The sequence below is a fragment of the Bos javanicus genome, chromosome 4, assembly GCF_032452875.1.
Source record: "Bos javanicus breed banteng chromosome 4, ARS-OSU_banteng_1.0, whole genome shotgun sequence".
Lineage (NCBI taxonomy): Eukaryota > Metazoa > Chordata > Mammalia > Artiodactyla > Bovidae > Bos > Bos javanicus.
The window spans coordinates 95,027,168-95,052,272 of record NC_083871.1 but is presented as its reverse complement, the minus strand read 5'-3'; the positions used below and the strand labels follow the sequence as shown (position 1 = coordinate 95,052,272).

At 41.9% G+C, this 25,105-nt stretch overlaps 1 protein-coding gene across 3 annotated transcripts; it reads left to right on the top strand.

Annotated features, from left to right (window-relative positions):
• Positions 1–606: 606 nt before the first annotated feature.
• On the top strand, positions 607–25,105 carry TSGA13 (testis specific 13). Of its 3 annotated transcripts, XM_061414729.1 has the most exons (9): positions 607–731; positions 1,836–2,010; positions 2,777–2,922; positions 4,628–4,706; positions 7,159–7,230; positions 8,136–8,342; positions 20,253–20,392; positions 20,940–21,067; positions 24,730–25,105. In XM_061414729.1, the coding sequence occupies exons 4-9, from the start codon at positions 4,671–4,673 to the stop codon at positions 24,897–24,899; spliced, it is 753 nt and encodes a 250-aa protein (XP_061270713.1). In that variant the 5' UTR covers positions 607–731; positions 1,836–2,010; positions 2,777–2,922; positions 4,628–4,670; the 3' UTR covers positions 24,900–25,105. The 3 variants fall into 3 exon arrangements, with proteins under 3 accessions (XP_061270713.1, XP_061270714.1, XP_061270712.1); XM_061414728.1 differs by lacking the exon at positions 2,777–2,922 and having other exon boundaries at positions 611–731; XM_061414730.1 differs by lacking the exons at positions 1,836–2,010; positions 2,777–2,922 and having other exon boundaries at positions 608–731.

Sequence of the window (25,105 nt, the reverse complement as noted above, 5' to 3'; positions counted from 1 at the left end):
CTAAGGGGCAAACACCCTACATAAAAGAAAAGCACACACAGAACAACAATTTACTATGTAATTTCATGCACAAAAAAACAGAACCTGCAGGCTAGAGTGTGAGATTGGATTGATATGAAAACTTTTCTCCCAAGAAGAAAGATCTGAGAAGTAACATAAAGAGGAAGACTCAAATGGATTGAAGAGGTTGGGAAGAGAGTTTGGAGTTTGGAGAATGAGAGAAATAAATGCTTATTTTAAATACGTGTTTGAGGGATAGGCTAAAACCATTGGCTAGGCAGAGGCTGATTAAGATACAGTGAGAATATATCCTTACTGTATTGCACAGGGATATTGCACAGGATATTCAGTATCTTCCAAAATGGAATAGAATATGAAAAAGAATATATATGTATAACTGAATCACTTTGCTATACAGTAGAAATTAGCACAACATTATAAATCTATGATACTTCAATAAAATTTTTCTAAAGATACAGTGAAAAAACCAGTATGTGGTATGTTGGGGAGTCATAGGTTAGAAAAACAAGTTGGAGCAGATTGTAGCAGATTTTGTTTAAAATCTCTGGGTTTTCCATTCTCTGACTCCAACATAGAACACCTCAGCGTTCTAGATTGCCTTTTCATCACAAAACCCTGTGTCTCCTCTAGAATATTTTGAAAATGGACAGTTTCCAGGTCAAGAAATCCCCGCTTCCGCCCTGAGCTAAGATTTCCCTATACCCTTCAAGGTATTGTACACTAGATCTTTCTATTCTTATTTTAGATGAAGTGTTTGTGTTTGTGTGATGTTTTTCCCCACCCTGGGTTGCAGACAAGCAGCACAAGCCTTGCACCCCACTCCCCTCCCCCAATTTGCTGGCTTCCTTTATTTTAGTTTCAATCTAAACATGAGCTAGACCCACAATTCCAGAAAAACTAGACGCGAGAAAAGGATGAAAAGCTTACTAGTCTGTTTTCCTTAAAGGGGATTTGCACAGTTTAGCTCAGTTTAGTTATCAACTCTGGACAGTATGTTTAGTGTTTATGTCTAGACAAACTGCAAACAATCACCTATGGACACTATTAATACAATCTTTCCTCCAAACTCATAGGCTTTATTGGAGCTTTGGCTAATAGGCCTTACCGCAAAGAGTCGGGCACGACTGAGCAACTGAACTGAACTGAACTGAAACCTCTACTTAATTGTCAGAAGGAAGTGAAGCCACTCAGTTGTGTCTGACTCTTTGCAACCCTTTGGTCTGTAGCCCATCAGGTTTCTCCATCCATGGGATTTTCCAAGCAAGAGTACTGGAGTGGGTTGCCATTTCCTTCTCCAACTTAATTGTCTGGGTCTCCTTAATTTGACCTCATTCTACCTCTCCACTTTTATATGTTATTACTTCAAACAATAATAGAAAAAAAAAAAAACAGAGCAAAAACAAAATAACCTTCCAGTCAGGCCTAATAACTGGAAAAATATCATATTGAGAGGGGAGGTATATAGTACAGAACAGCTACTCCTCCAAATTTCACCCGCAACTGACACATGAATTTTTTATTAAGGTCTTTATGTAGGTAAATTTCACCACTATCACGGAATTGGAATGTCACCTTTAAATCATTTTGTTAACTCCATTTTTCACAAATGAGGAAATTGAGGCCCCAAGAAATGAGTTGATTTACCTAATATGTTAGCATGTAGTTGTCATTATTTTTTCATATGTAACAATCACTTCCTCTTCCTTCCCTGCATTTACCAACTAAAGTTAAGTTCTTGAGGACAAGGATCATCACATCTCGTGTATTTTCTGCACTCACAAGGGCACTGCTGTCTCCTCTTGTTTCCCATCCAGGATCAAGAAAGGGGCTGAGCACACAAAATGTGCTAAGAAGAGAATGTTTGCATTGAACTGAACCCCCTGCAGAACGTGGACGATTTAGAGGCACTGAGTGTGGCCTCTGGGTGACTACTTGCCTTAGCTGGTCCACTTAGCAGTGAACAGCAATGGGCCAAAGGAGACAGACCAAGTGTGTAGTCTTGTTTGCCCAGCTAAGTTATAAATACCTCCTTATACAGACCTATTTTGTAGCCCATATCACTTTGAACAGTACTAGTCACAGAGTAGATACTCAGTTAACAACATTTTAGAGACCTCTTTGGTGATCCAGTGGTTAAAACTCTGTGCTTCCACTGCAGGGAGCACAAGTTTCATCCCTAATCAGAGAACTAAGATCCTGCATGCTACGTGGCATGGTCAAAAAATAGAAAAATTTACAGTTCTCAGATCTTGGGCTGGGCTTCATGCAGCAACTAGAGTAACTTTACCAAAAAAGAAAGCACCGGGCTGTCAAAGATGGACACTGCTGGGTTGAAGGAGCATTTTTCACGTTGATCTATGCTTTAAATTGGCCTTGAACAAGAGCATCTAGGATCTTCTGCTGCCTTTTAGATACCAAAGAATCATTTTGAAAAGTGCTACAATAAAGCTGATAATATAGTGGGATTTTTGTTTTTCTAATTTTAGTTTTAATTGGAGAATAATTGCCTTACAAAGTTGTATTGGTTTTGCTGTATAACAATGTGAATCAGCCATAAGTGTGTATATATATATATATACACATATATGCATATATCCACTCTCTCTTAAGCCTCCTTCCCACCACCACCCCCAAAGCTTATAATATAGTGTTAATTATTGGTTAATTAAGTTAATAACTTAAAGCAATAGGACACATCAAAAGGGTACCAACTCTGCAATGATAAGGGGATGAATTTATTTTGGTCTGTCCACAGTGTGTCACCTGCTCTGCTGGGGACTGTTTTTAAGACCTTTGGCCTGAGTTGATGATGCAGCTTCTGGCCAGCAATAGATGGAAATGAGCCATCCTTGGATGGATTTGATCCTGGACTGGGGATTATCTGTACCATGCTATAGCCAGGTGACCTAGCAACAATATAGCTAGGCTTTTTCTACTTTTATTATTTTGGTCCTTACTCTGCCACCCTCATTTTTAAAGGGGAGAGGTTTAGTTGAGGTAGTTCCAGGATCCTACTTAATTTAAGCTAGTTTAAACTCCAAACAGAAACCAGGTTATTTATTTTCGTCATTAACCCAATCTTATTGATGTGCATCTTTCACTATATTTGAACAGTAAATGGACTTCCTAAGAATTAGTCAAGGAATCCAAAATACTTTGTTACTAAATATTGCAACTTTTGCACCCCCTCCCTTTTCCCCAGAGGGAACTGGTATCTGGGGGAGGGGAGGTGGGAAAGTAAGTGAAAGCATAGATTACGAGAATATTTGTAACTGATGATTATTTTTATTATCTTAATTCTAGGTAGGGAAACTTAGCTATGCTTAGGTACATGAGGGAACCAGTAATCCAAGCAGTCATTAAGAATTGTAAATTTAATTGTGACGTTTCACTAACTATATCCCTTCTGGTGGAATTATTGGCTAATTATTGGCAAAGACAGAATTGTTTCCATGTAGAGAAGAGTAGGCAAGTAGGTCTATAAAACAGTATTTGTAATTTAAGGATATTATCATGGTCCAGTTGCACAAAAGCATTTGCTTAAACAGTCAACTAGACCAGTTCCTTGAGTGGTCTAAAATCTCTATTTTTTTATTGAGGTATAGTTAATGTACAATATCATATATGTTTCCAGTGCACAACATGGTAATTCACAATTTTTAAATGTTATAACCCATTTAAACTTATTATAAAATATTGGCTGTATTCCCTGCGTTGTACAATATATCCCTGTATTTTATTTATCTTACACGTAGCAGTTTGTACCTCTTAATCTCCTTCTTCTGTCTTGCCCCTCCCCCTCCTCACTCCCCACTGGTGACCACTAGTTTGCTCACCATACCTGTAAGGATGCTTCTTTTTCATTACAGTCAGAGTTTTGTTTTTTTTTTTTAGATTCCATATAGAAGTGATATCATATAATATTTGTCTTTCTCTGTCTAACTTACTTCACTTTAACATAATACCCTCCCAGTCCATTCATGCTGTTGAAAATGCACCAATTTACATCCCCATAAAGAATATATGAGGGCTTCCTTTTTTCCACATCCTCTCCAGTAATTGTTATTTGTGTTCTTTTTGATTATAACCATTCTGACAGATGTGAGGTGATAGCCTATTGTGGTTTTAATTTTCATTTATTAAAACTGCTACTTTAGGAGAAATCAACTTATCAATTGTCACCATGTCTCTAAGAGATCCTGCTTGCTAAACTCTTCAAAATGAAGTTTGGTTTTCCCCTAGCATGCAGGCTGAATAATGAATCCTTTTCTTCGCTACCCATACATGTGTAATTCAGTTCAGTTTGGTCACTCAGTCATGTCCGACTCTTTGTGGCCCCATGGACTGCAGCATGCCAGGCCTCCCTGTCCATCACCAACTCCCAGAGATTACACAAACTCATGTCCATTGAGTCAGTGATGCCATCCAACCATCTCATCCTCTGCCATCCCCTTCTCCTCCCACCTTCAAACATATGCAATTAATGATCACCTAAATTGGCTCCTTTAAGTCACGTCCCCAAACTTCATTGAGGGAGGTCAAGAACGTGTAGAAGACCACACGTTTGGGTAAGAAAATATAACTGGGTATTCTGCCTCTTTTTTAGGTCTCAACATGCCAAACCAAGGACTTTCAGAACTAGCCCAGTTATGTTTGAGAAAGAAATATTTTTTGATAGTGATGAGGTAAGAAAGAATATTAGCAATGTTCATTTATAATCTTTCTTTGGAGTCGCTTAGAGTACTTTATAAGCTGGGTCTCACAAACTTCCTGTTGAAAAGCAAAAAGTAGTTAAGATTTATATAGAAAGCAGGTTAATTTATCTAATTTAATGAAAGAGAAACAGAGACATAGAAAAGGGAAGAAAGAAAATGAAGTTGCTCAGTCGTGTCCAACTCTTTGCGACCTTGTGGACTGTAGGCTACCAGGCTCCCCCGTCCATGGGATTTTCCAGGCAAGAATATTGGAGTGGGTTGCCATTTCCTTCTCCAGGGGATCTTCCTGACCCAGGGATTGAACCTGGGTCCCCCACATTTTAGGCAGATGCTTTACCATCTGAGCCACCAGGGAAGTGGAAAAAGAAAAGGGAAGAGAAAGGGACATATCAAAAAAGAATCACGGCTCAAAACCCAGGGACCAGAAATCTATGTTAGGGCATGAGTGAGCATTAAACCCTGACTTAAACTAGATATTGTGATCACTTCTTAAAACAAAACTCCATTGGGTAGCTTGGTTACTTCCCTAGGTTTATCATATTCAGGTAAATTTTCTGGGTCAACTTTTATTTCATCAGCCAGAGATAGTGTAATTCAACGTAAAACTAAAAACATACTTCAATTTAGACATTCTTACGTGTGTGTGTGTGTGTGTGTGTGTGTGTGTGTGTGTGTATGTGCTGAGTTGCTCAGTCATGATTGACTCTGTAGTCCCATGGACTGTAGCCTGCCAGGCTCCTCTGCCCATGGAATTTTCCACGCAAGAATACTGGAGTGGGGTACCATTTCCTACTCCAGGGGATCTTAGTTAACTGCTGGAGACTAATTTGGAAAAATATATAATACCTCATAAAAATTCCCAGAGGCTTTGCCCCCCAAAATTAGTTTTAAATATACTGTAAAAGAAGTCTTTGCATCTTCTCCCCCCTCCAATTTTTTCCAAGATATTTATGATTCTAAATATTATATATCACATCTGCGAAGCAGGATTTTCAAAAGTATTTTTGTTTTGAACCCAGGGATTCCAGTTTTACAAAAAGTAGTATAAATTAAATCAGTACATCTTTGGATTTGTCCCCTATTGATTCCCACCGTCCCTAAAGGAATGCATGGCATGGCTCTGCTAGTCCTTCTCCTAGTCCTCCTCCAACACCTGAAAATTGCCAGCTCCTGGCATTTTCCTCCTGGAGCATAAGACCTCCCCTCACCACACAGTTCTGTTGCTCCTTACTATCTCCCTCTTTTTCATTCACCTTCTTACTCTATTCGCCTGTGCAGTTCCCTTTCTTCTGAATCTCATCTTACCCTATCACCTTCTTGAGAACAGGCGATCTTTAGAAATGCTGATCCACACACAAGACTGTGCTCTTTATCTAATTTCTCATTAGACCAAGCCCAAAGGAGGTAACTCAGAGCTTTTTTAATCTCCTTGTGCTCACATCCCTTTGACCCATTCTTAGATTATCTAGGGCCAGACAACAACCCTGGAGTCAGCAGGAGTTGGAGCAGGCCCAGCGACTCTACCACTAGGCATGACACTCAGACAATCCACCAGCACCACCACTGGTAGATAAATGCAAAGTGGCAGACAGAAGGGTTGGGGCTTCCCTGGTGGCTCAGACGATAAAGAATCTGCCTGCAATGCGGTAGATGTTGGGTTTGGTTCCTGGATCGGGAAGATCCCCTGGAGAAGGGAATGACTTCCCACTCCAGTATTCTTGCCTGGAGAATTTCACGGCCAAAGGAGCCTAGCAGGCTACAGTCCATGAGATTGCAAACACTCAGACACAACTGAACAACTAACACTTCCACACTTTTCAGACAGAAGGGTTACCAAAATTCAATTACTCTTTGCTACATTTCTAGAAGAATCATAAATTGCAAAAATATTTTTTAAAAAATGCAAAGCGCACCGCTGTTCCTCCCTTCCTGTGTGCCACCCCCCCAGCCCAGCAAGCAGTTATCCCCAAGACTTCCTTCCACTCAAAACCCTTAAGTTATTGGCCTTCTGTAACTTGCTTTTCTCCTTAAAGATTGTCCTTCATTTTTTTCTTCTTTTTATCTGATTTCCTTCCTATAGAAATGGAAAAGGCAGAGGAAAGAGGTATAACCCCTTGGGGTGATTTGTCTAAACTTTGATGCCGTCCTTGTCTATTTCACCACTTCACCTCCTAAGGACCCCTAACATTTCACACAGCCGGTCCACGTTTCCATGTACAAGCTGCCCTGTCAGGATGCCTTAGAACTTAGCTCTACATGCTATGGCTCTCATTCCAGCAACCCAGGGTGCAGAACATGAAGTTCTTCTCACTTAATTTGAGTTGGAGACCAGATTTTAGCTGGATTAAGGTGAAGTAAGGAATGGAATATTGTTTAGGATAGGCACGACTTGAAACACTAATACTTTGTTTATTGTCTCTAGATTATTGATGCAGTCGGGCAATCAAAATTTGTTCTAAAGAACCTGCACCATTACACAGTCCATCCAAATTTGGTAGGTGATAAAAAGCATTCCCCCACTATCTCCAAGAGCAAGTTTCAGCTGTGGTGCCGAGGCCCAGTGCAGAGAATAACCCAAGTGCTTCCAAGTGCCACCAGCTACTGTGACTGTGCATCCTCCTGGGACCTGGAAGCAGAGCTAGCTGTCTCAGGGCGCTGATGGGAATGGTGGAGAGGGAGGAGGGTGGGGCTGGGAAGAAAGTGGGCCCTGCAGCTGACATTTTTTTCTTTCTTACTTTGAGAAAACATATGTCTATTCAGGAAGTGTTCTGTTTTCTCCCCCTCCTTTCCTCCCTCTCTAGTCCCCTGCCTTCCCCCTACTGATGGAAAAGGAAATTTAGTGGGCCTCCCCCTTCCCCCACCACATCTAAAGTGACATGCTCTTTTTGTGACTGTTTTTCCTTTTTGACATTGTGCTTGTTCTGCCTTTAATGTAGTTGTGCCTGGAGAAACGTTGGTGGGTGGGAAGAGGTGGATGAGAGCTGTGTTGGCCTCCTCAGGGCTCCCTGGGCTCAGAGATTTGGTACCTTATGGTCCACTGTGCCTCAGTGTTGTAGAGAAGGCCCTTTAGGTTTAACATAGAAACTTCTGCTGGCCCTATTGTGTTGGACACAATGTTACACTTTTTCACAAGAATTAAGTCTTCTCTGTTCCTTTTTGTGTGGAAACTTTCCCATCGCATTTCCTCGGCCCCTTGGTGGATTTGCAGGGAAATGTTCTGAGAGGAGAAAGGGACTGAAAGCTTCAGACATTTTCTGTAAAACAAGTTTTTGAGCAGATTTAGCCAGGCCCCGTCCAGCTTCTCTGTCCCTAACCCATAGAGGCAAAAGATTAGCTAACCAGTTAATCTGCCCTTGATCTAATCCCTTTGTCTCTCTGGAAACCTTTCTGTCTGCTCAGGCCCAGTACTATGAGCCTTTGAAGCCCACTGCACTGCAGAAATTCCTGGCTCGAAACAGGAAAATTCAAAGCTTCACGTTAAAAGTAATAGAGTATGATCAGGATAAGACCTTACTGATTCTGACCAACAACCCACTTCCCTGCCCGATAGATCATCAAGGAAAGGACGTCACACCAAAATACTTTTCCAATGAGTTACTGCTCAAGGTAAGAACACCTGGGGAAGTTTCCTGGCATCATGAGTAAGCATCCTGAGGAATTTAGCAGTTAGCTTGAAGAAGGGAGCTAACTTAACATGGAAGATGGTACTCAGGACCAACCACTTCCTTCTTATTCTTTGCCACATGCTTCACCAAATAGAATCTGAGGGTCTGGGAAATACTCAGAATCAGAGCAGTACAAACTTGGGTCATGAAACTTCATTCATTGCACAGAGAAAAGAAGGTCTTAATTAAAAAATCATTCTTCCTTGATCAAAGATATTTAATTTGTAATTAACGAAGGGTAAACTAGCCACTGGCTTTATAATTGAGTATAAAGTGCTGTGCTTAGTTGCTCAATTGTGTCTGACTCTTTGTAACCCCATAGACTGTAGCCCACCAGGCTCCTCTATCCATGGGCTTCTCCACGCAAGAATACTGGAGAGGGTTGCCATGCCCTCCTCCAGGGAATTTTCCCAACCCAGGGACTGAACCCAGGTCTCCCACATTGCAGGCGGATTCTTTGAGTATAAAGTAGCAACAGATAAATCTGGAAATGACAAGTAAGGAACAGAAACGAATCTAAAGGGGAAAGAATTATGCTCTCTACCCATAGCTCTTGAGTATCAAGAGGGAAGAGGAACAGAAAATTTACTACCACAGCAGCCAGATATTTGGGACTCTGTTATAAGCTGTTGTTGTTGTTTAGTCACTAAGTCGAGTCTAACTCTTTGCAACCTCATGGACTGTAGCCTGAAGATGCCTCTGTCCATAGGATTTCCCAGGCAAGAATACTGGAATGGGTTGCCATTTCCTTCTTCAGGGAGTCTTCCTGACCCAAGTATTGAACCCACGTCTCCTGTATTGGCCGGTAGATTCTTTACCAGTGAGCCACCAAGCAAGCCCAAGACAATTGCTAGATATATACTAAGCTAAGAACTAAAATGTAAAGGTGATTACAAGACAGTCTCTATGTTGAAGGAATTTGGAGTCTAACAGGAGAGACAAATCAATAAATGAGATATACAAAGTAATTATTAATATAATATACTAGGATATGTGAGTAATAAAAGAATATACAAGATATACTAATATAAAGTAGGGAACAATATCTTTGTTGGAGGAAAGGAGATAATCAGGGAGGTTTGGCAAAGGAGGTGAACCCTGACCAAAAATAAAAGAAGATATTCCAATCAATGGGAAAAGCAAAGGCATAGATTCATGAGAAAGTGAGGTGCATTTAGGGGAATGTAAGAGAGTAAATGGTGGTAGTGGAGAAGACTCTTGAGAGTCCCTTGGACTGCAAGGAGATCAAACCAGTCAATCCTAAAGGAAATCAAGCCTGAATATTTGCTGGAAGGACTGATGATGCTAAGGCTGAAGCTCCAATACTTTGGCTACCTGATGTGAACCAAAGAGCTGACTCAGTGGAAAATACCCTGATGCTAGGAAAGATTGAAGGCAAAGGAGAAGAGGGCGGCAGAGGATGAGGTGGTTAGATAGCATTACGGACTTAATGGACATGAGTTTGAGCAAACTCTGGGAGATGGTAGAGGATAGGGAAGACTGGCATGCTGCAGTCCATGGGGTCGCAAAGAGTTAGACATGACTTACCAACTGAACAACAACAAGAAGAGAGTAAATGGCAGGAGTTTAAAAGTATAACCAAATCTGCAGTTTAGAAAGACCTTTTTTGGAAGTTGAGCAAAAAGTATATTAGTTGCAGAGGAGATAAAAATCAGAAAGATTAACTATCACTCAACATTCAAAAACTAAGATTATGGCATCTGGTCTCATCATTTCATGGCAAGCAGATGGGGAAACAATGGAAACAGTGATAGACTTGATTTTCTTGGGCTCCAAAATCACTGCAGATGGTGACTGCAGCCATGAAATTAAAAGACACTTGCTCCTTGGAAGAAAAGCTATGACAAACCTAGACAGTGTATTAAAAAGCAGAGACATTACTTTGCCAACAAAGATCCATCTAGTCAAAGCTATGATCTTTCCCGTAGTCATGTACAGATGTGAGAGCTGGACCATAGAAAAGGCTGAGCACCGAAGAATTGAAGCTTTTGAACTGTGGTGCTAGAGAAGACTCTTGAGAGTCCGTTGGACTACAAGGAGATCAAACCAGTCAATCCTAAAGGAAATCAACTCTGAATATTCATTGGAAGGACTGATGCTGAAGCTGAAGCTCCAGCATCAGGTGGCTCCAATATTTGGCCACCTGATCAAAGAGCCAACTCATTAGAAAATACCCTGATGCTGGGAAAGATTGAAGGCAGGAGGAGAAGGGGAGGACAGAGAATGAGACGTTGGATGACATCACTGACTCAATGGACATGAGTTTGAGCAAGCTTCAGGACATGGTGAAGGACAAAGAAGCCTGGTGGGCTGCAGTCCCTGGGACTGCAAAGAGTCAGACACGACTGAACAACAACTATATTGTTGCTACAATTGTCAAGGTGAGACATGCTGAAGAATTTAATTGTCAGCTAAAAAAGATACACAACATGAGAGTTGTGAGTTAAGTTTTATTTGGGACAAAATAAGGACTTCAGCTCAGGAGACAGCACCTCAGATAGCTCTGAGAGACTGCTCCAAAGAGGTTTTGGAGGGAGGTCAATATAAAAGATTTTGGTGAAAGGGGAGTTCAGTGCAATCAAACACTTATTTTACAAAAGGTTTTCTGCTAGTCATGAGGGGCTAATGTCACCATGAAGGGATTTAGTTCTTTTCTAGATATGAGGAGAGGCAAGGGTTGGGATGTATAGTCAAAGCTTTGGTTGTTCCAGTACTCATGTATGGATTAAAGAACTGACTCATTAGAAAAGACCCTGATGCTGGGAAGACTGAAGGGAGGAGGAGAAGGGGATGACAGAGGATGAGATAGTTGGATGGCATCACCAACTCAATGGACATGAGCTTGAGTAAGCGCCAGGAGTTGGTGATGGGCAGGGAAGCCTGGCATGCTACAGTCCATGGGGTCGCAAAGAGTCAGAGACATGATTGATAGACTGAACTGAACTGAAGGAATGGAATAATGAAATCGGTTCCTGAAAATATCTATCTAAAGACCTATTCCACCAGTTTCCCTGGAGCACACAGTGGCTCTCCACCCTGATTTCTCTTCGGAGAGTGTTGAAAATCAGAAGCTGCAGTAGCACAGGATTCAGTCTCTGCCACTGCTGCTGCTGCTAAGTCGCTTCAGTCGTGTCCAACTCTGTGCAACCCCATAGACGGCAGCCCACCAGTCTCCCCCGTCCCTGGGATTCTCCAGGCAAGAACATTGGAGTGGGTTGCCATTTCCTTCTCCAATGCATGAAAGTGAAAAGTGAAAGTGAACTCGCTCAGTCATGTCTGACTCTTAGTGACCCCATGGACTGCAGCCTACCAGGCTCCTCCATCCATGGGATTTTCCATGCAAGAGTACTGGAGTGGGGTGCCATTGCCTTCTCCGAGTCTCTGCAGAGGCAGATGCAAATTCCCTTGTTGTTGTTCAGTCACTGGCACATGCTCTTGGCAAGTGCCAATTTGCACTTGACAGGCCAGTGCCAATTTGTAGTTGACAGAACTAAATCAATAGCAGAGAAAATGAAGAAAACCAATTTAAGATATATCTAGGAATCATGATCTAAAAAAGATCTTGAATTCCCTGGCAATCCATTGGTTAAGACTCCGGGGTTTCATTGCTGGGGGCCCTAGTTCAATCCCTAGTCAGAGAACCAAGATCCCACAAGCCTTGTGGTGTGGCCACAAATGTGTGTGTGTGTGTGTGTGTGTGTATGTCTTTCTTGTAAAAAAGATCTTGACAGCCATTAGAGTGGGCTAATATAACTAGAAGAAATTAAATAAGTGAAAAAGTTCACAAAAATCTAATTATAACAGAAATATGATGCCCAGAGTGGAATTACCCAAGATAAACCATTATAATAACATGTGGTTAATTTAGAGTTAGTATTTCCTCCATTGCTAGATGGATGGCAGTGAAAGATTCTTTTCCAAACAGAGGATAAAATGCTAACACTCAACAGTATATGCTGACAAAGGAGTTAATTGATTCATGGCCTACGATTTCTTGGGTCTCAGAATTTGTGCCATTTGAGCATAAGCTCAGTGATTGTTCTCCTGGTAGTGGGTAATATACACAGAGAGGAACAAATGCCAGGCCAAGGTTGCCTTGCTCAAGGTAGAGAAGCAAATACAAGACTATCATGTAACCTTGGGGCAAGAAGAGCTTCCTTCCAACAGCTGCCACTTTGTGAGCCTTGCAGGTCACATGTGGGACCTGATCCTATTCATGAGTAAATTGCAGTACAGCCAACTTGTATTAATAGACAGTGGTAAGGCTTTGATTGTCGAAGACTGGCAGCATGGTAATTTTATGGGGCTATCTGGAACAAGTCCAAGAAGATGGAAATGCCCAATATCTAGAATGCCTCTTGAATATTCATGCTGCATCCCTCTTGTCTTACTAGACAAATGTGGCACTCTTTTATGAGCCTAAGATTATATACAAAAGAAGCATTCTTTTGCTACATCCAGACATGTGTATAAGAGGAGTGTGGGCTTTAGCAATCAAGTGGAAGAATGGACCAGACATGTCTATCACAGTGGTTGTTATACTCACAGCCGTTTCTAAGTAACATGACCCTACCACAGTTTGTGAAGAAAGGCCATATTCTGAGTACTTCCCTGGTGGCGCAGAGGTTAAAGCGTCTGCCTGCAATGTGGGAGACCTGGGTTCTATCCTTGGGTCGGGAAGATCCCCTGGTGAAGGAAATGGCAATCCACTCCAGTATTCTTGCCTGGAGAATCCCATGGACGGAGGAGCTTGGTGAGCTACAGTCCATGGGTCGCAAAGAGTCGGACACAACTGAGCAACTTCATTTTCACTTTCAGACTCAGTTTTCTATGCCTACCTAGAGCCAGAGGAGGACACCAGACCCAGGGAAGCCAATCTCATAGGCTGCTTAGTGACCTGTGCTATAGATTGGTGCTGTTAAACCAAACCAACCAAAAAAAAACCTGAAACCAAACCAAAACCAACTGAGGCCAAAAGCTTGGCATTAGTACACCAGTACTGAAGCAAATCTCAGAGACAGAATTTTGGGTGAAATAGAAAAGAATAGATTTATTGCCCTTGACTAAATAAGATTACAACTTGAGAGTTGTGAGTTAAGTTTTACTGGGGGCAAAATGAGGACTGCAGCCTGGGAGGCAGCATCTCAGATAGATCTGAGAGACTGCTCCAAAGAAGGAGCAGGGGAAGGTCAATATGTATAAAATTTTGGTGAAGGGGGAGTTCAGTGCAATCAGGCACTCGCTTTACAAAAGGTTTTCTGCTAGTCATGAAGAGGTGATGACTATGAAGGGATTTAGTGCTTTTTTAGATATTAGGAGATACAAGGATTGAGATCATAAATTCTGTTCCTAAAAATACCCACAGCCTTGTCTAACTCAGTGCAAATATGAGCCACGCCATGTAGGACAACCCAAGATGGACGGGTCATGGTGGAGAGTTCTGACAAGATGTGGTCCACTGGAGAGGGGAATGGCAAGCCACTTAAGTATTCTTGCCTTGAGAACCTCATGAACAGTATGAAAAGGCAAAAAAGCAATGACACTGAAAGATGAACTCCCCAGGTCAGTACGTGCCCAATATGCTACTGGAGAAGAATAGAATAACAACTCCAGAAAGAAGGAAGAGATGAAGCCAAAGCAAAAACAATGCCCTGCTGTGGATGTGACTGATGATGGAAGTGAAGTCCGATGTATAAAGAACAATATTGCATAGGAACCTGGAATGTTAGGTCCATGAATCAAGGTAAATTGGAAGTGGTCAAACAGGAGATGGCAAGATTGAACATTTTAGGAATCAGTGAACTAAAATGGACTGGAATGGGTGACTTTAATTCAGATGACCATTATATCTACTACTGTAGGTAAGAATCCCTTAGAAGAAATGAAGTAGCCCTCATAGTCAACAAAAGAGCCCTAAATGCAGTACTTGGATGCAGTCTCACAAACAAGAGAATGATTTCTGTTAATTTCCAAGGCAAACCATTCAGTATCAACAGTAATCCAAGTCTGTGCCCCAACTACTAATGCCAAAGAAGCTGAACAGTTCTATGATGACCTACTATGCCTTCTAGAACTAACACCAAAAAAAAGATGTCCTTTTCATCATAGGGGACTGGAATACAAAAGTATGAAGTAAACAGATACCTGGAGTAACAGGCAAGTTTGACCTTGGAGTATAAAATGAAGCAGGGCGAAGGCTAACAGAGTTTTGCCAAGAGAACGCGCTGGTCATAGCAACATCCTCTTTCAACAACACAAGAGAAGACTCTACACATGGACATCACCAGATGGTTATAATGAAATCACATTGATTATATTCTTTGCAGCCAAAGATGGAGACACTTTACACAGTCAGCAAAAAAAACACTGGGAGGTGACTGTGACTCACATCATAAAATCCTTATTGCAAAATTCAGACTAAGTTGAAGAAAGTAAGGAAAACCACTAGACCTTTGAGGTACGACCTAAATCACATCCATTAGGATTATACAGTGGAAGTGACAAATAGATTCAAGGGATTAGCTTCCAGGCAGGCTGGAATCCCTACAAATAGAATGTGTGAAGAACTATGGATGGAGGTCCATGACATTGCAGAGGCGGCGGTGATCAAAAGCATCCCCAATAAAAAGAAATGCAAAAAGGCAAAATGGTTGTCTGAGGAGGCCTTAGCTGAGAAAAGAAGAGAAGTGAAAGGCAAAGGAGAAAAGGAAAGATATACCCATTTGAATGCACAGTTCCAAAGAAAAGCAAGGGGAGATAATATCAGTGATCATTGCAAAGAAAAAGGGGAAAACAATAGAATGGCAAAGACTAGAGATCTCTTCAAGAAAATTAAGAGATACCAAGGGAACATTTCATGCAAAGATGGGCACAATAAAGGACAGAAATGGTATGGACCTAACAGAAGCAGAAGATATTAAGAAGAGGTGGCAAGAATACACAGAAGAACTATACAAAAAAGATCTTAATGACCCAGATAACCACAATGGTGTGACCACTCACCTAGAGTCAGACATTCTGGAATGTGAAGTCAAGTGGGCCCTAGAAAGCATGACTATGAACAAAGCCAGTGGAGGTAATGGAATTCCAGTTGAGCTATTTCAAATCCTAAAAGATGATGCTGTTAAAGTGCTGAAGTCAATATGTCAGCAAATTTGGAAACCCCAGCAGTGGCCACAGGACTGGAAAAGGTCAGTTTTCATTCCAATCCCAAAGAAAGGCAATGCCAAAGAATGTTTAAACTACTATACAATTGCACTCATCTCACACCCTAGCAAAGTAATGCTCAAAATTCTCCAAGCGAGGCTTCACCAATACGTGAACTGTGATCTTCCAAATGTTCAAGATGGATTTAGTAAAGGCAGAAGAATCAGAGATCAAATTGCCAACATCAGTTGGATCATAGAGAAAGCAAAAGAATTCCAGAAAAACAACTACTTTTGCTTTATTGACCATGCCAAAGCCTTTGAGTGTGTGTATCACAACAAACTGTGGAAAATTCTTAAAGTGATGGGAATATCAGACCACCTTACCTTCCTCCTGAGAAATCTGTATGCAGGTCAAGAAGCAACAATTAGAACCAGACATGGAACAATAGACTGGTTCCAAATTCAGAAAGAAATACACCAAGGCTGTATATTGTCATCCTGCTTATTTAACGTACATGCAGAGATGTACGTATGTACATGATGTACATACATCATGAGAAATGCTGGGCTGGATGAATCACAAGCTGGAATCAAGATTGCCAGGAGAAATACCAATAACCTCAGATATGCAGATGACACCACCGTTATAGCAGAAAGTGAAGAAGAACTAAAGAGCCTCTTGGTTAAAATGAAAGAGAGAGTGAAAAGCTGGCTAAAAGTCAACATTCAAAAAAGTAAGATCATGGCATTCAGTCCCATCACTTCTTGGCAAATAGATGGGGAAACAATGGAAACAGTGACAGAATTTATTTCAGCTCCAAAATCACCACAGATGGTGACTCTAGCCTTGAAATTAAAGGACACTTGCTCATTGGAAGAAAAGCTATGAGAAACCTAGACAGCATATTAAAAAGCAGAGACATTACTTTGCTGACAGAGGTCCATCTAGTCAAAGCTATGGTTTTTCCAGTAGTTGCATATGTGTGTGAGAGTTGCACCATAAAAAAGACTGTGCACCAAAGAATTGATGCTGTTAGACTGTGGTGTTGGAGAAGACTCTTGAGAGTCCCTTGGACTGCAAGGAGATCCAACCAGTCCATCCTAAAGGAAATCAGTCCTGAATATTCATTGGATGGACTGATACTGAAGCTGAAACTCCAATACTTTGGCCACCTGATGCAAAGAACTGACTCATTAGAAAAGGCCCTGATGCTGGGAAATATTGAAGGCAGGAGGGGAAGGGGAGGACAGAGGATGAGATGGTTGGATGGCATCACTGACTAAATGGACATGGGTTTGAGCAAGCTCTGGGAATTGGCTATGGACAGGGAAGCCTGGCGTGCTGCAGTCCACGGGGTCATACAGAGTCGGACATGATTGAGTGAATGAACTGACTGAAAAACACCCAACTATCCAAAGACATGTCCCACCAGATTCCTGGGAGCACAGAGTGCTTCACTCCAAACTGAATTCCCTCAGGAGGTGTTGAAAGTCAACAGCTGCTGTGGCACAGTGTTCAATCTCTGCAGAAGCAGATGGCAAATGCCCTTGTTGTTCAGTCACTGGCAATGCAATTGGTAAGTGACAATTTGTGGCTGACATTGCTTTGCTAGGCAAAGGGGGCACACAGTGGGCTCCTACGCTGAGAAACTGTGTGTCCCAACCTAGGAGGATCTGATGATGAGTTTTATAGGAATAGTTCATGAGTGGGGTTGCTGATAAAATTAGGCTGTGTGCAGGGCCTGAACGCTTTTAATTTTGTCTCAGGTGGTCTTGATGAACTTCTCTGGTTCCTTTAATCTTGCTTCAGGTGGTTTCTTGACTACTCTTCCCTTGATTAGCAACTGTTTGATAATCCGGGAAGGTCATGGAGGCTGGAGTCCCTACAAATGAGAAATAGGCGACAGAAAGATTTCCGTGCCCAGGAGCTCCCAGGAGCTTAGTTTGGTAACCTACCAACAACCAAAATCCTTGGGCTAGTCAGATTCTTGCTTCCAGGGCTCTGAATTGGGAAAGGAAAAGATTGAGAGTGTGTGAGGAGGAGGAGAGTGTTGAGATTGGAGGAGGGCATGGTAACCCACTCCAGTATTCTTGCCTGGAGAATCCCATATATAGAAGAGCCTGGTGGGCGACAGTCCATAGGGTCGCAGAGTCAGGTATGACTGAAGTGACTTAGCACACATGTGCATGTGGGAATAAAAACTGAAAGGACATGGAGAGGAGGAGGGACAGAGAAAAGTCAAACCATGAGTAAGAAGGTAGTAGGTAAGTAGGGGCAGATTGAAGCAAAAGTTGTAGGTTAAAAAAAATGATATTCAGGGCAAAAGTAAGGAAGGAATGCTAGAGCGAGAAGGAAGCAGACAGAAAGAAAGTAGGAAACATGTTAATGGATAATGCTAAATGATATGAGACAAGATAGACAAGCTCATGCAGTTGGGATCCTTAGCTCGTGCTGCTTTGGATTCCAAATAATGGTTTTATTCTTGTTTTTTTGCTCTAAAATCTAGCTCTGCTAAGGTTTCTGCTCTTTTGTGGTCAGATTATTGGCTATGACAGGTCCTAGCCATAAATGGAGGTAACTTAAATGAATACCCCTATTAATGGAGGTAACGTCAATGAATCCTGTTCCTCAAAATGAAATAGTTTCAAGAGCATGAGAATCAAAAGGACATGGTTCAACCACAGGATTTTTATAAGAATTTATGAGATTTTTATGAGAATTAAACAATAAATGTAACAGATATAGCAAATAAATACAACAAAATAACCAATTAATGTAATAACAAATATAAAAAAAGACATGGTTAATTCATCAGCAAGCCTTTTAAAAAAGAGGTTTGAAAATTCTGAGCAAAAAGGTTCAGTACAGGTCAACTAATTAGTTTGGTTATTCATTTATTCTGTCATTGTTTTATTCGTTCAATAACATTCATTGAGCACTTACTATTTGCCAGGCAATGTTATGTGGTAGGGATCTATCAGTGACTAAGTCAAAGTTTAATTCCAGTGGAGCAGACAGACAATAAGCAAGTCAACAATTGCACAGAAAGTACCTAATGTAATAAGTGCCCTCAAAAGTAGGATAAAGGAGTGGAGAGTGATGGGTGTGGTTTTAGACAGAGTAGCTAGAGAAGGTTCTCAGAAGCAGTGATGACATTTGAATAGGGACTTTAATGAGATATATCCTGCAGCTGTCTACACCTAGAAAATTGTTCCCATTTCAGATTGCCACACATTAGGAAAAATCTAGTTTGTAACTTTCTCAAATGAGTTAAAATGAGAGAAATCAGGAGAACAGGGAATAACCCAAAGCCATGTCATATGAAAAAATGTTGGCAGTGTTAATCCTGGAAGAGAGAGGGAACTCAGGGGAAATGTGACAGATTTCTTTACATTATTTAAGGCATCTATGAAAGAGACACTAGATTTGTTCTGTTTGGAGTTGTTGCTGTTGTTCAGTCACTCAGTCATGTCTGACTCTTTGTGACCCCATGGACTGCAGCATGCCAGGCGTCCCCATCCTTCACTATCTCTTGGAGTTTGCTCAAACTCATGTCTATTGAGTTAATGATACCAACCAACCATCTCATCCTCTGTCACCTGCTTCTCTTCCTGCCTTTCAACTTTCCAAGCATCAGGGACTTTTCCAATGAGTCAGCTCGTTGCATCAGGTGGCCAAAGTATTGGACCCTCAACTTCAGCATCAGTCCTTCCAATGAATATTTAAGGTTGATTTCCTTTAGGACTAACTGGTTTGATCTCCTTGCTGTCCTCTTAGGAAGACTCTCAAGAGTCTTCTCCAGCACCACAGTTCAAAAGCATCAATTCTTTGGTGCTCAGCCTTCTTTACAGTCCAACTCTCTCATTTGTACATGACTATTGGAAAAACCATAGTTTTGACTATACGGATCTTTGTCAGCAAAGTGTTGTCTCTGCTTTTTAATACTCTGTCTAGGTTTGTCGTAGTTTCCCTTCCAATGAGCAAGTGTCTTTCTATTTCATGGTTGCCATTTGGACTGTAGGGTAGAAGTTACAGGGTGTTAGCAATCAGCTATTAATTAAGTAGGTTAGGTTTTTAGAGATAGGAAGATTGACCACTTGATAATGATATGGAGGGGATAAGATGATTGGTTAGACTTGATGACCTTTATGATCCTTTGAAAGTCTTTGATTCCATGACTTAAATAATGACAAAATTATTACGTCACAAAACATCCCATTCTGTGGCCTTTTCACTGCAGAGAATAGGATGTGAATGAGACAGCCATCTCTAAGAAAGGTGGGTAGCATCCCATGGATCAACAATATTTCCCAAAACAAAACAAAACAATATTTCCCAATTTATTACCAAATGTTTGGTTTCCTAAGCACTTCACTAAGTGAATCCTCAAAACCCAGGGAATTCTTCCACTTACACACAGGGCTCGTGTGCAAGCTTAATCGATGACTTTGGAATCTGACCAAAATTTGGACAAATCATCTGGCTGTGAAATGAATATGTGTCAGCCCACTTAGGGAACTGCTTTTCTCTTCTTTGGGTTTCTGTACCCCTACTTCCCTCTTTGGCAGGTCTTGTTGCATGAGTTTAGGGGAACTGAAGCTTAGTCCAGGAACCTAGCTCTGCCTTTAAGCCCAGGGGACTCAGCTTACTTCCTCACTTTCTATTCTTCCCATTGCTGCAGGAAAGTCATCAGCACAAGCCCACTGAGAACTTCTTCCTACCCTTGATGCCTCAGAAAAAAAATTTAAGATCTGGACTGAAACCAGTATTCCCTTTGATGCTGTTGGAGGACACCAAATCCAAGCGAGAACAATGGTTTAGGTGAAGTCCTGGGTCTTTCTTTCCTTTTCCTTATTCATGTCACTATCTCTCTTCAATACAATTTAACAAATACTTTTTGGTTATAGGGAATGTGGAAAACTGTATAACAATAAGACAGCTTTCCTACGTGACCCCCAAGCACATTTCCACCTTAGCGACAGAGAAACAGTAATGCAAACTAAGGTTTTTCACAAGAGATGTAGTCAAAGGTCTATGATTTGAGGAACCGACAACAAAAAATCTCCCTCAGTGCATGTTAAGGATTGTGGTATAGGAACAATCTGATTTGAAACTGGTTATAGGAGCAGCTTCTATCTAGTTTGGAGAGGAGAGAGGAGATTCTGGAGTTCCTTCATAGACTTGCAATGCTAGGTTCTAGAAGCATCCCTTCCACTGAACAAAACTGCCACTCTGTACCAATGAACACCCTCTAATTGTGTCCTTTCTTCTTCCCTAGAATCTGAGGATGTAGTTCCTGGTTCCAGTAACCCCCTACCCCTACCTCACCCCCACACTAGGACCTACTAAGTCAACTTTCTTTGTTAAGGTTTTCCACTGACAATGATTTCAAGAGTGAAGGGAAGTATTCAAAGGTCTACACTCTGAGGCAACAGAAGAAAATGTACCCTCAGCTCACCTTTGCTTCAGTCTGTAAAAAATATATGAAGAATGATGGTAAGGTCCTCTCTTTCAAAGCAATGCTTTACAAGACAGCGACATGGGCAGGAGGGACAACCTATAGAGATGAGTGATGAGGGCAAATCAACATCTCTTTTGGAGGTTCTAGAGACTGTTTTTCTGTGTAGCATGGAAGCCAAGAACAGATAGAGGCCTGAGTGGTTCTAGGCTTTTGACCTTGTGTAAATCCTTAAATTTCAAGAAAGTTCCAGCATAGTGTTTCCCAAACTACATCACCCACCACGTTACTAGTTTTGGTCAATGTGTTAATTGCCCTATAATTTACTTAATGTTTTTTCTTTAAAAGTATTACTATTTTTTGGTTTCATCCTAATTATTGTCCTATGTTATTATTCTATGTCCTATGTCCTAATGTCCTATGTTATTGACATCATGGGTTTGACATACTAACACATGGGGTTTTTTCTCCTCTTATACATTTAATTGAGGTTTCCCTGGTGGCTCAGATGGTAAAGAATCTGCCTGCAATGCAGGAGACCTGGGTTGGGAAGATTCCCTGGAGGAGGACATGGCAACCCACTCCAGTATTCGTGCCACCATGGACAGAGGAGCATGGTGGGCTACAGTTCATGGGGTTGCAAAGAGTTGGAAATGACTGAAGGACAAAGCACAGCATACATTTAACCAAATTCATAATAATTAAAATTTAAAATGTTTACGTATCTCCCAAAACTACCCGGTGGTGTGCCTATCACACTTTGAGGAAAACTGTTCTAGAAGAGCCAAAGGATAAGCTGTGAGTCTCAAAGGTCCATGAGTCTCCTTGGGGCTGAGGCCGGACAGTGTGGAATAAGGGATAAGGTAGGGGTGCAAGGTAGGGGATGGCTTCCCTGGTGGCTCAGAGGTTAAAGTGTCTGCCTGCAATGCAGGAGACCTGGGTTCGATCTCTGGGTTGGGAAGATCCCCTGGAGAAGGAAATGGCACCCCACTCCAGTACTCTTGCCTGGAGATTCCAAGGTAGGGAATGAGGTAGGGGTGCAAGAAGAATGCTTCTCACAAACTGTCATTGATTTAGCAACATTTATCAGGCACTTACTAAGTGTTGGATATTTATCAAGCACCAGTAATAGCACTTTCAGTACATAGGATAGATGGATGGCCAGATCACTAAGAGCTTTGTCTATTAGTATAAATAAAGGCTTAGGTTTTATCCAGCAAGTGTTTATGACCCACTGAAGAATTTCAGAGCACTGAAGTCACCTTTGTGTATTAGTTTAATCGGTGAGTCCCCAGACTTCCCTAGCCTATGGCTCCAAAATAAGGTTCATTTCTCCTCCGGGGTTTCTCTCCTTGAGCAATTTCTGAAACTCCCAAAGGTATGCTTCCCTGTTCTCCAAGGCCATTCTAGTGACAGCCAACCATCCTCAGTTTCAACACTCACAGCTCCAGAGGCGTGAGGGCATATTTTACCATCCCTTACCTGGCTTCTTCAAGCATCTCTGCTCCTCCTGGACCTATGTGCCACCTCACCCAAGATCCACCTACTGCCTCTCTTAACTCCCTGTGCTTGAGCGTTCAGTTGTGTCTGACTCTTTGTGATCCTATGGACTGTAGCCCACCAGGCTCCTCTGTCCATAAGATTTTCCAGGCCAGAGTATTGGAGTGGGTTGCCATTTCCCTCTCCAGGAGATCTTCCTGACCCTGGGATTGAACCCATGTCTCTCACATCTCCTGCATTGCAGGTAGATTCTTTACCACTTAAGCCATCACGGAAGCACCCTCTTAACTCCCCATATACAGCTAAACCCAAACTGTGGCATTAAATAACACTTCATAGAGACTTCCCTGGCAGTCCAGTGGTTAAGCCTCTGCACTTCCAATGCAGGGGGTGTGGGTTTGATCCCTGATCAGGGAACTAGATCCCACACGCTGCAGCAAACAGCCAAAACAGAACAAACAAACAAAACTAAAACCCAAGACACTTCACAGATGTGGACAAAAGTTCAAAGATGGCAGAGTCATTATCTTGTTTTAAAAGGGGCCACTCAGGGACTTCCCTGGTGGTCCAGTGGCTAAGATTTCACACTCCCAATGCAGGGGGCTCAGGTTCAATCCCGGGTCAGAGAACTAGATCCTACATGCTGCAACTAAGACCCAGGGCAGCCAAAAAAATAAATATTTAAAAATAAATATATAAAAAGGGCCACTCTTAGGCTCAGCCTCAACCGTCCCTTCCATCCTCCAAGTTCCTTCACACTTACCAGCAGGCCCCCAGCATATTATCCATTCTTGGGAGTCTCTCGGTTTACATTCACCTTCTCTGCCTAGGCTCCCAATACTTTGGCCCATGAGAGTGGAAGAGGTTGCTCCTTTCCCCTAAGCCTTTTTATTTTCAGGCCCAGAATAAATAAGTAGGAACATTTATTTCCTTCAAGGGAAACTCTACATGAAAAGCAAGGTTTGAGCTTTATGAGCCAGAAAAGGCAAGCATAATAGTATACTTTGTAAAACTGGAGTTAAATCTCAATTGATACCATATGCAGCATAGCAGCAGTTTAGCTTAAATCCATATTAGAAGAAAGAATTTCTCCAGGGTCTAGACTCTAATCTGGATTAGGATTTTTCTGATTTTTCAAGGCCATGATTCTGTTAAGGTAACTCAATTTACACTTCTAAACAGAACACTTAATATCTCAGTCTGAAGAATTTCTTAGAATTATGGTAACTTTACAGTTTCCCTCAAGAAAAATGAATGGCTATTTACCTAGGTATCTAAAGGGCCATTACTGTGCTTTTCCTAAACAATCTATTGTGAAGTTGATGCAGTGTCTCTACTTCAAGCAAAAGAGAAGTTAGCAAGCCCTCCTTCCATCCATAATGTTCCATGTTTACCAGGCATCCAAACAAAAGGTTACATAGAAAACTGTTTTGATGGGGGCCATGAAGGCTGGTTAGGAGGCTGTCCAAAAAACAGACAGGACCTGAACTAAGGCAATAGCAGTAGGAATAAGAAAACAGATTTAAGGGATATGGCATAATGCTTCAGAATAGAGGGGAGGGATGGGAACAGGACAAGCCCACAACAGAGGCGTCCAAGAAGGGCTGAAATTGAAAGAGAATCTGGAAAAAGTGATACTGAAGCCAAAGGTAGAAACAGCTTCTTAGTTACACTCTCAGACAGGAGAACTGAAAATCAACATACATTTTAGGAAAGGGCTAAGAGGAGAGGAATATGAACGCACAAGTGAAAGTACCCTAACTTAGTAAGAGTTATGTAAGTGTCAACCCCCTGGAGAAGGGAATGGCAACCCACTCCAGTATTCTTGCCTGGAGAATTCTGTGGACAGAGGAGCCTGGTGGGCTATTGTTCATGGGGCCGCAAAGAGTTGGACACGACTGAGCAACTAACACACACATAAACACACAAGTGTCAAAATGGTCACAGATGGAATCATTTGAAAGGGGTGGGATTAGATAGGGAAGATCCTAAACTGGTAGTGTTTTAAAGTGTGTCTTGATGAAGGGAAGAATTATAAACAGAGTTGGGAATGGTGGTCAGTCGTCCAAAACCTACCCTTCTTGCTCTGAGTAAAGACCAGCTTTCTCACCCCTCCAAATAGGTCTCTTTTCGTTTCTCACATTATGTGTCCTCCCTCGGGAAGTCCATTTTCACGAAGGTGCCCTGTGCTTTGTTGCAGTCTCCAAGAAGTCAGGGAGCGACTCGCCAACTTCCCAGATGATTTGGGAACCATTAACCCTTTCATCACTCCTGGAGAAGAAGCCCACCAGAACCGCACCAGGAGAGAGCGAGTTCCGCAATGGAAGGGCCCAGCAGTGGTTTATAAAAAGCGCCACTGTCATTAAGTGAAAACAAACCCTACATGGCCCCCGCTTCTTCTCCAAAGACTGAGGGGCCTGCAGAAGTCGCCACCTCGGGCGTGCCAACCAAATAAAATTTCATTCTGCCCGGTCCGGGCGTGGGCTGCCGGTGGCTTGTACGGCGGGCCGGGGCTAGCCCCCAGCTGCGACCGGTCGCTGTAGGGGCGGAGATGCGCTCCGGTGGGACCCACCGCT

Excerpts from the sequence above, each read along its gene's own strand:
- TSGA13 (XM_061414728.1), top strand. The coding sequence starts at position 1,988 with ATGGGCCAAAGGAGACAGACCAA. Across the intron at positions 2,011-4,627 it reads GGCCAAAGGAGACAGACCAA|GTCTCAACATGCCAAACCAA; the intron begins GTGTGTAGTCTT and ends CCTCTTTTTTAG. Across the intron at positions 8,343-20,252 it reads CCAATGAGTTACTGCTCAAG|GAAAGTCATCAGCACAAGCC; the intron begins GTAAGAACACCT and ends CCATTGCTGCAG.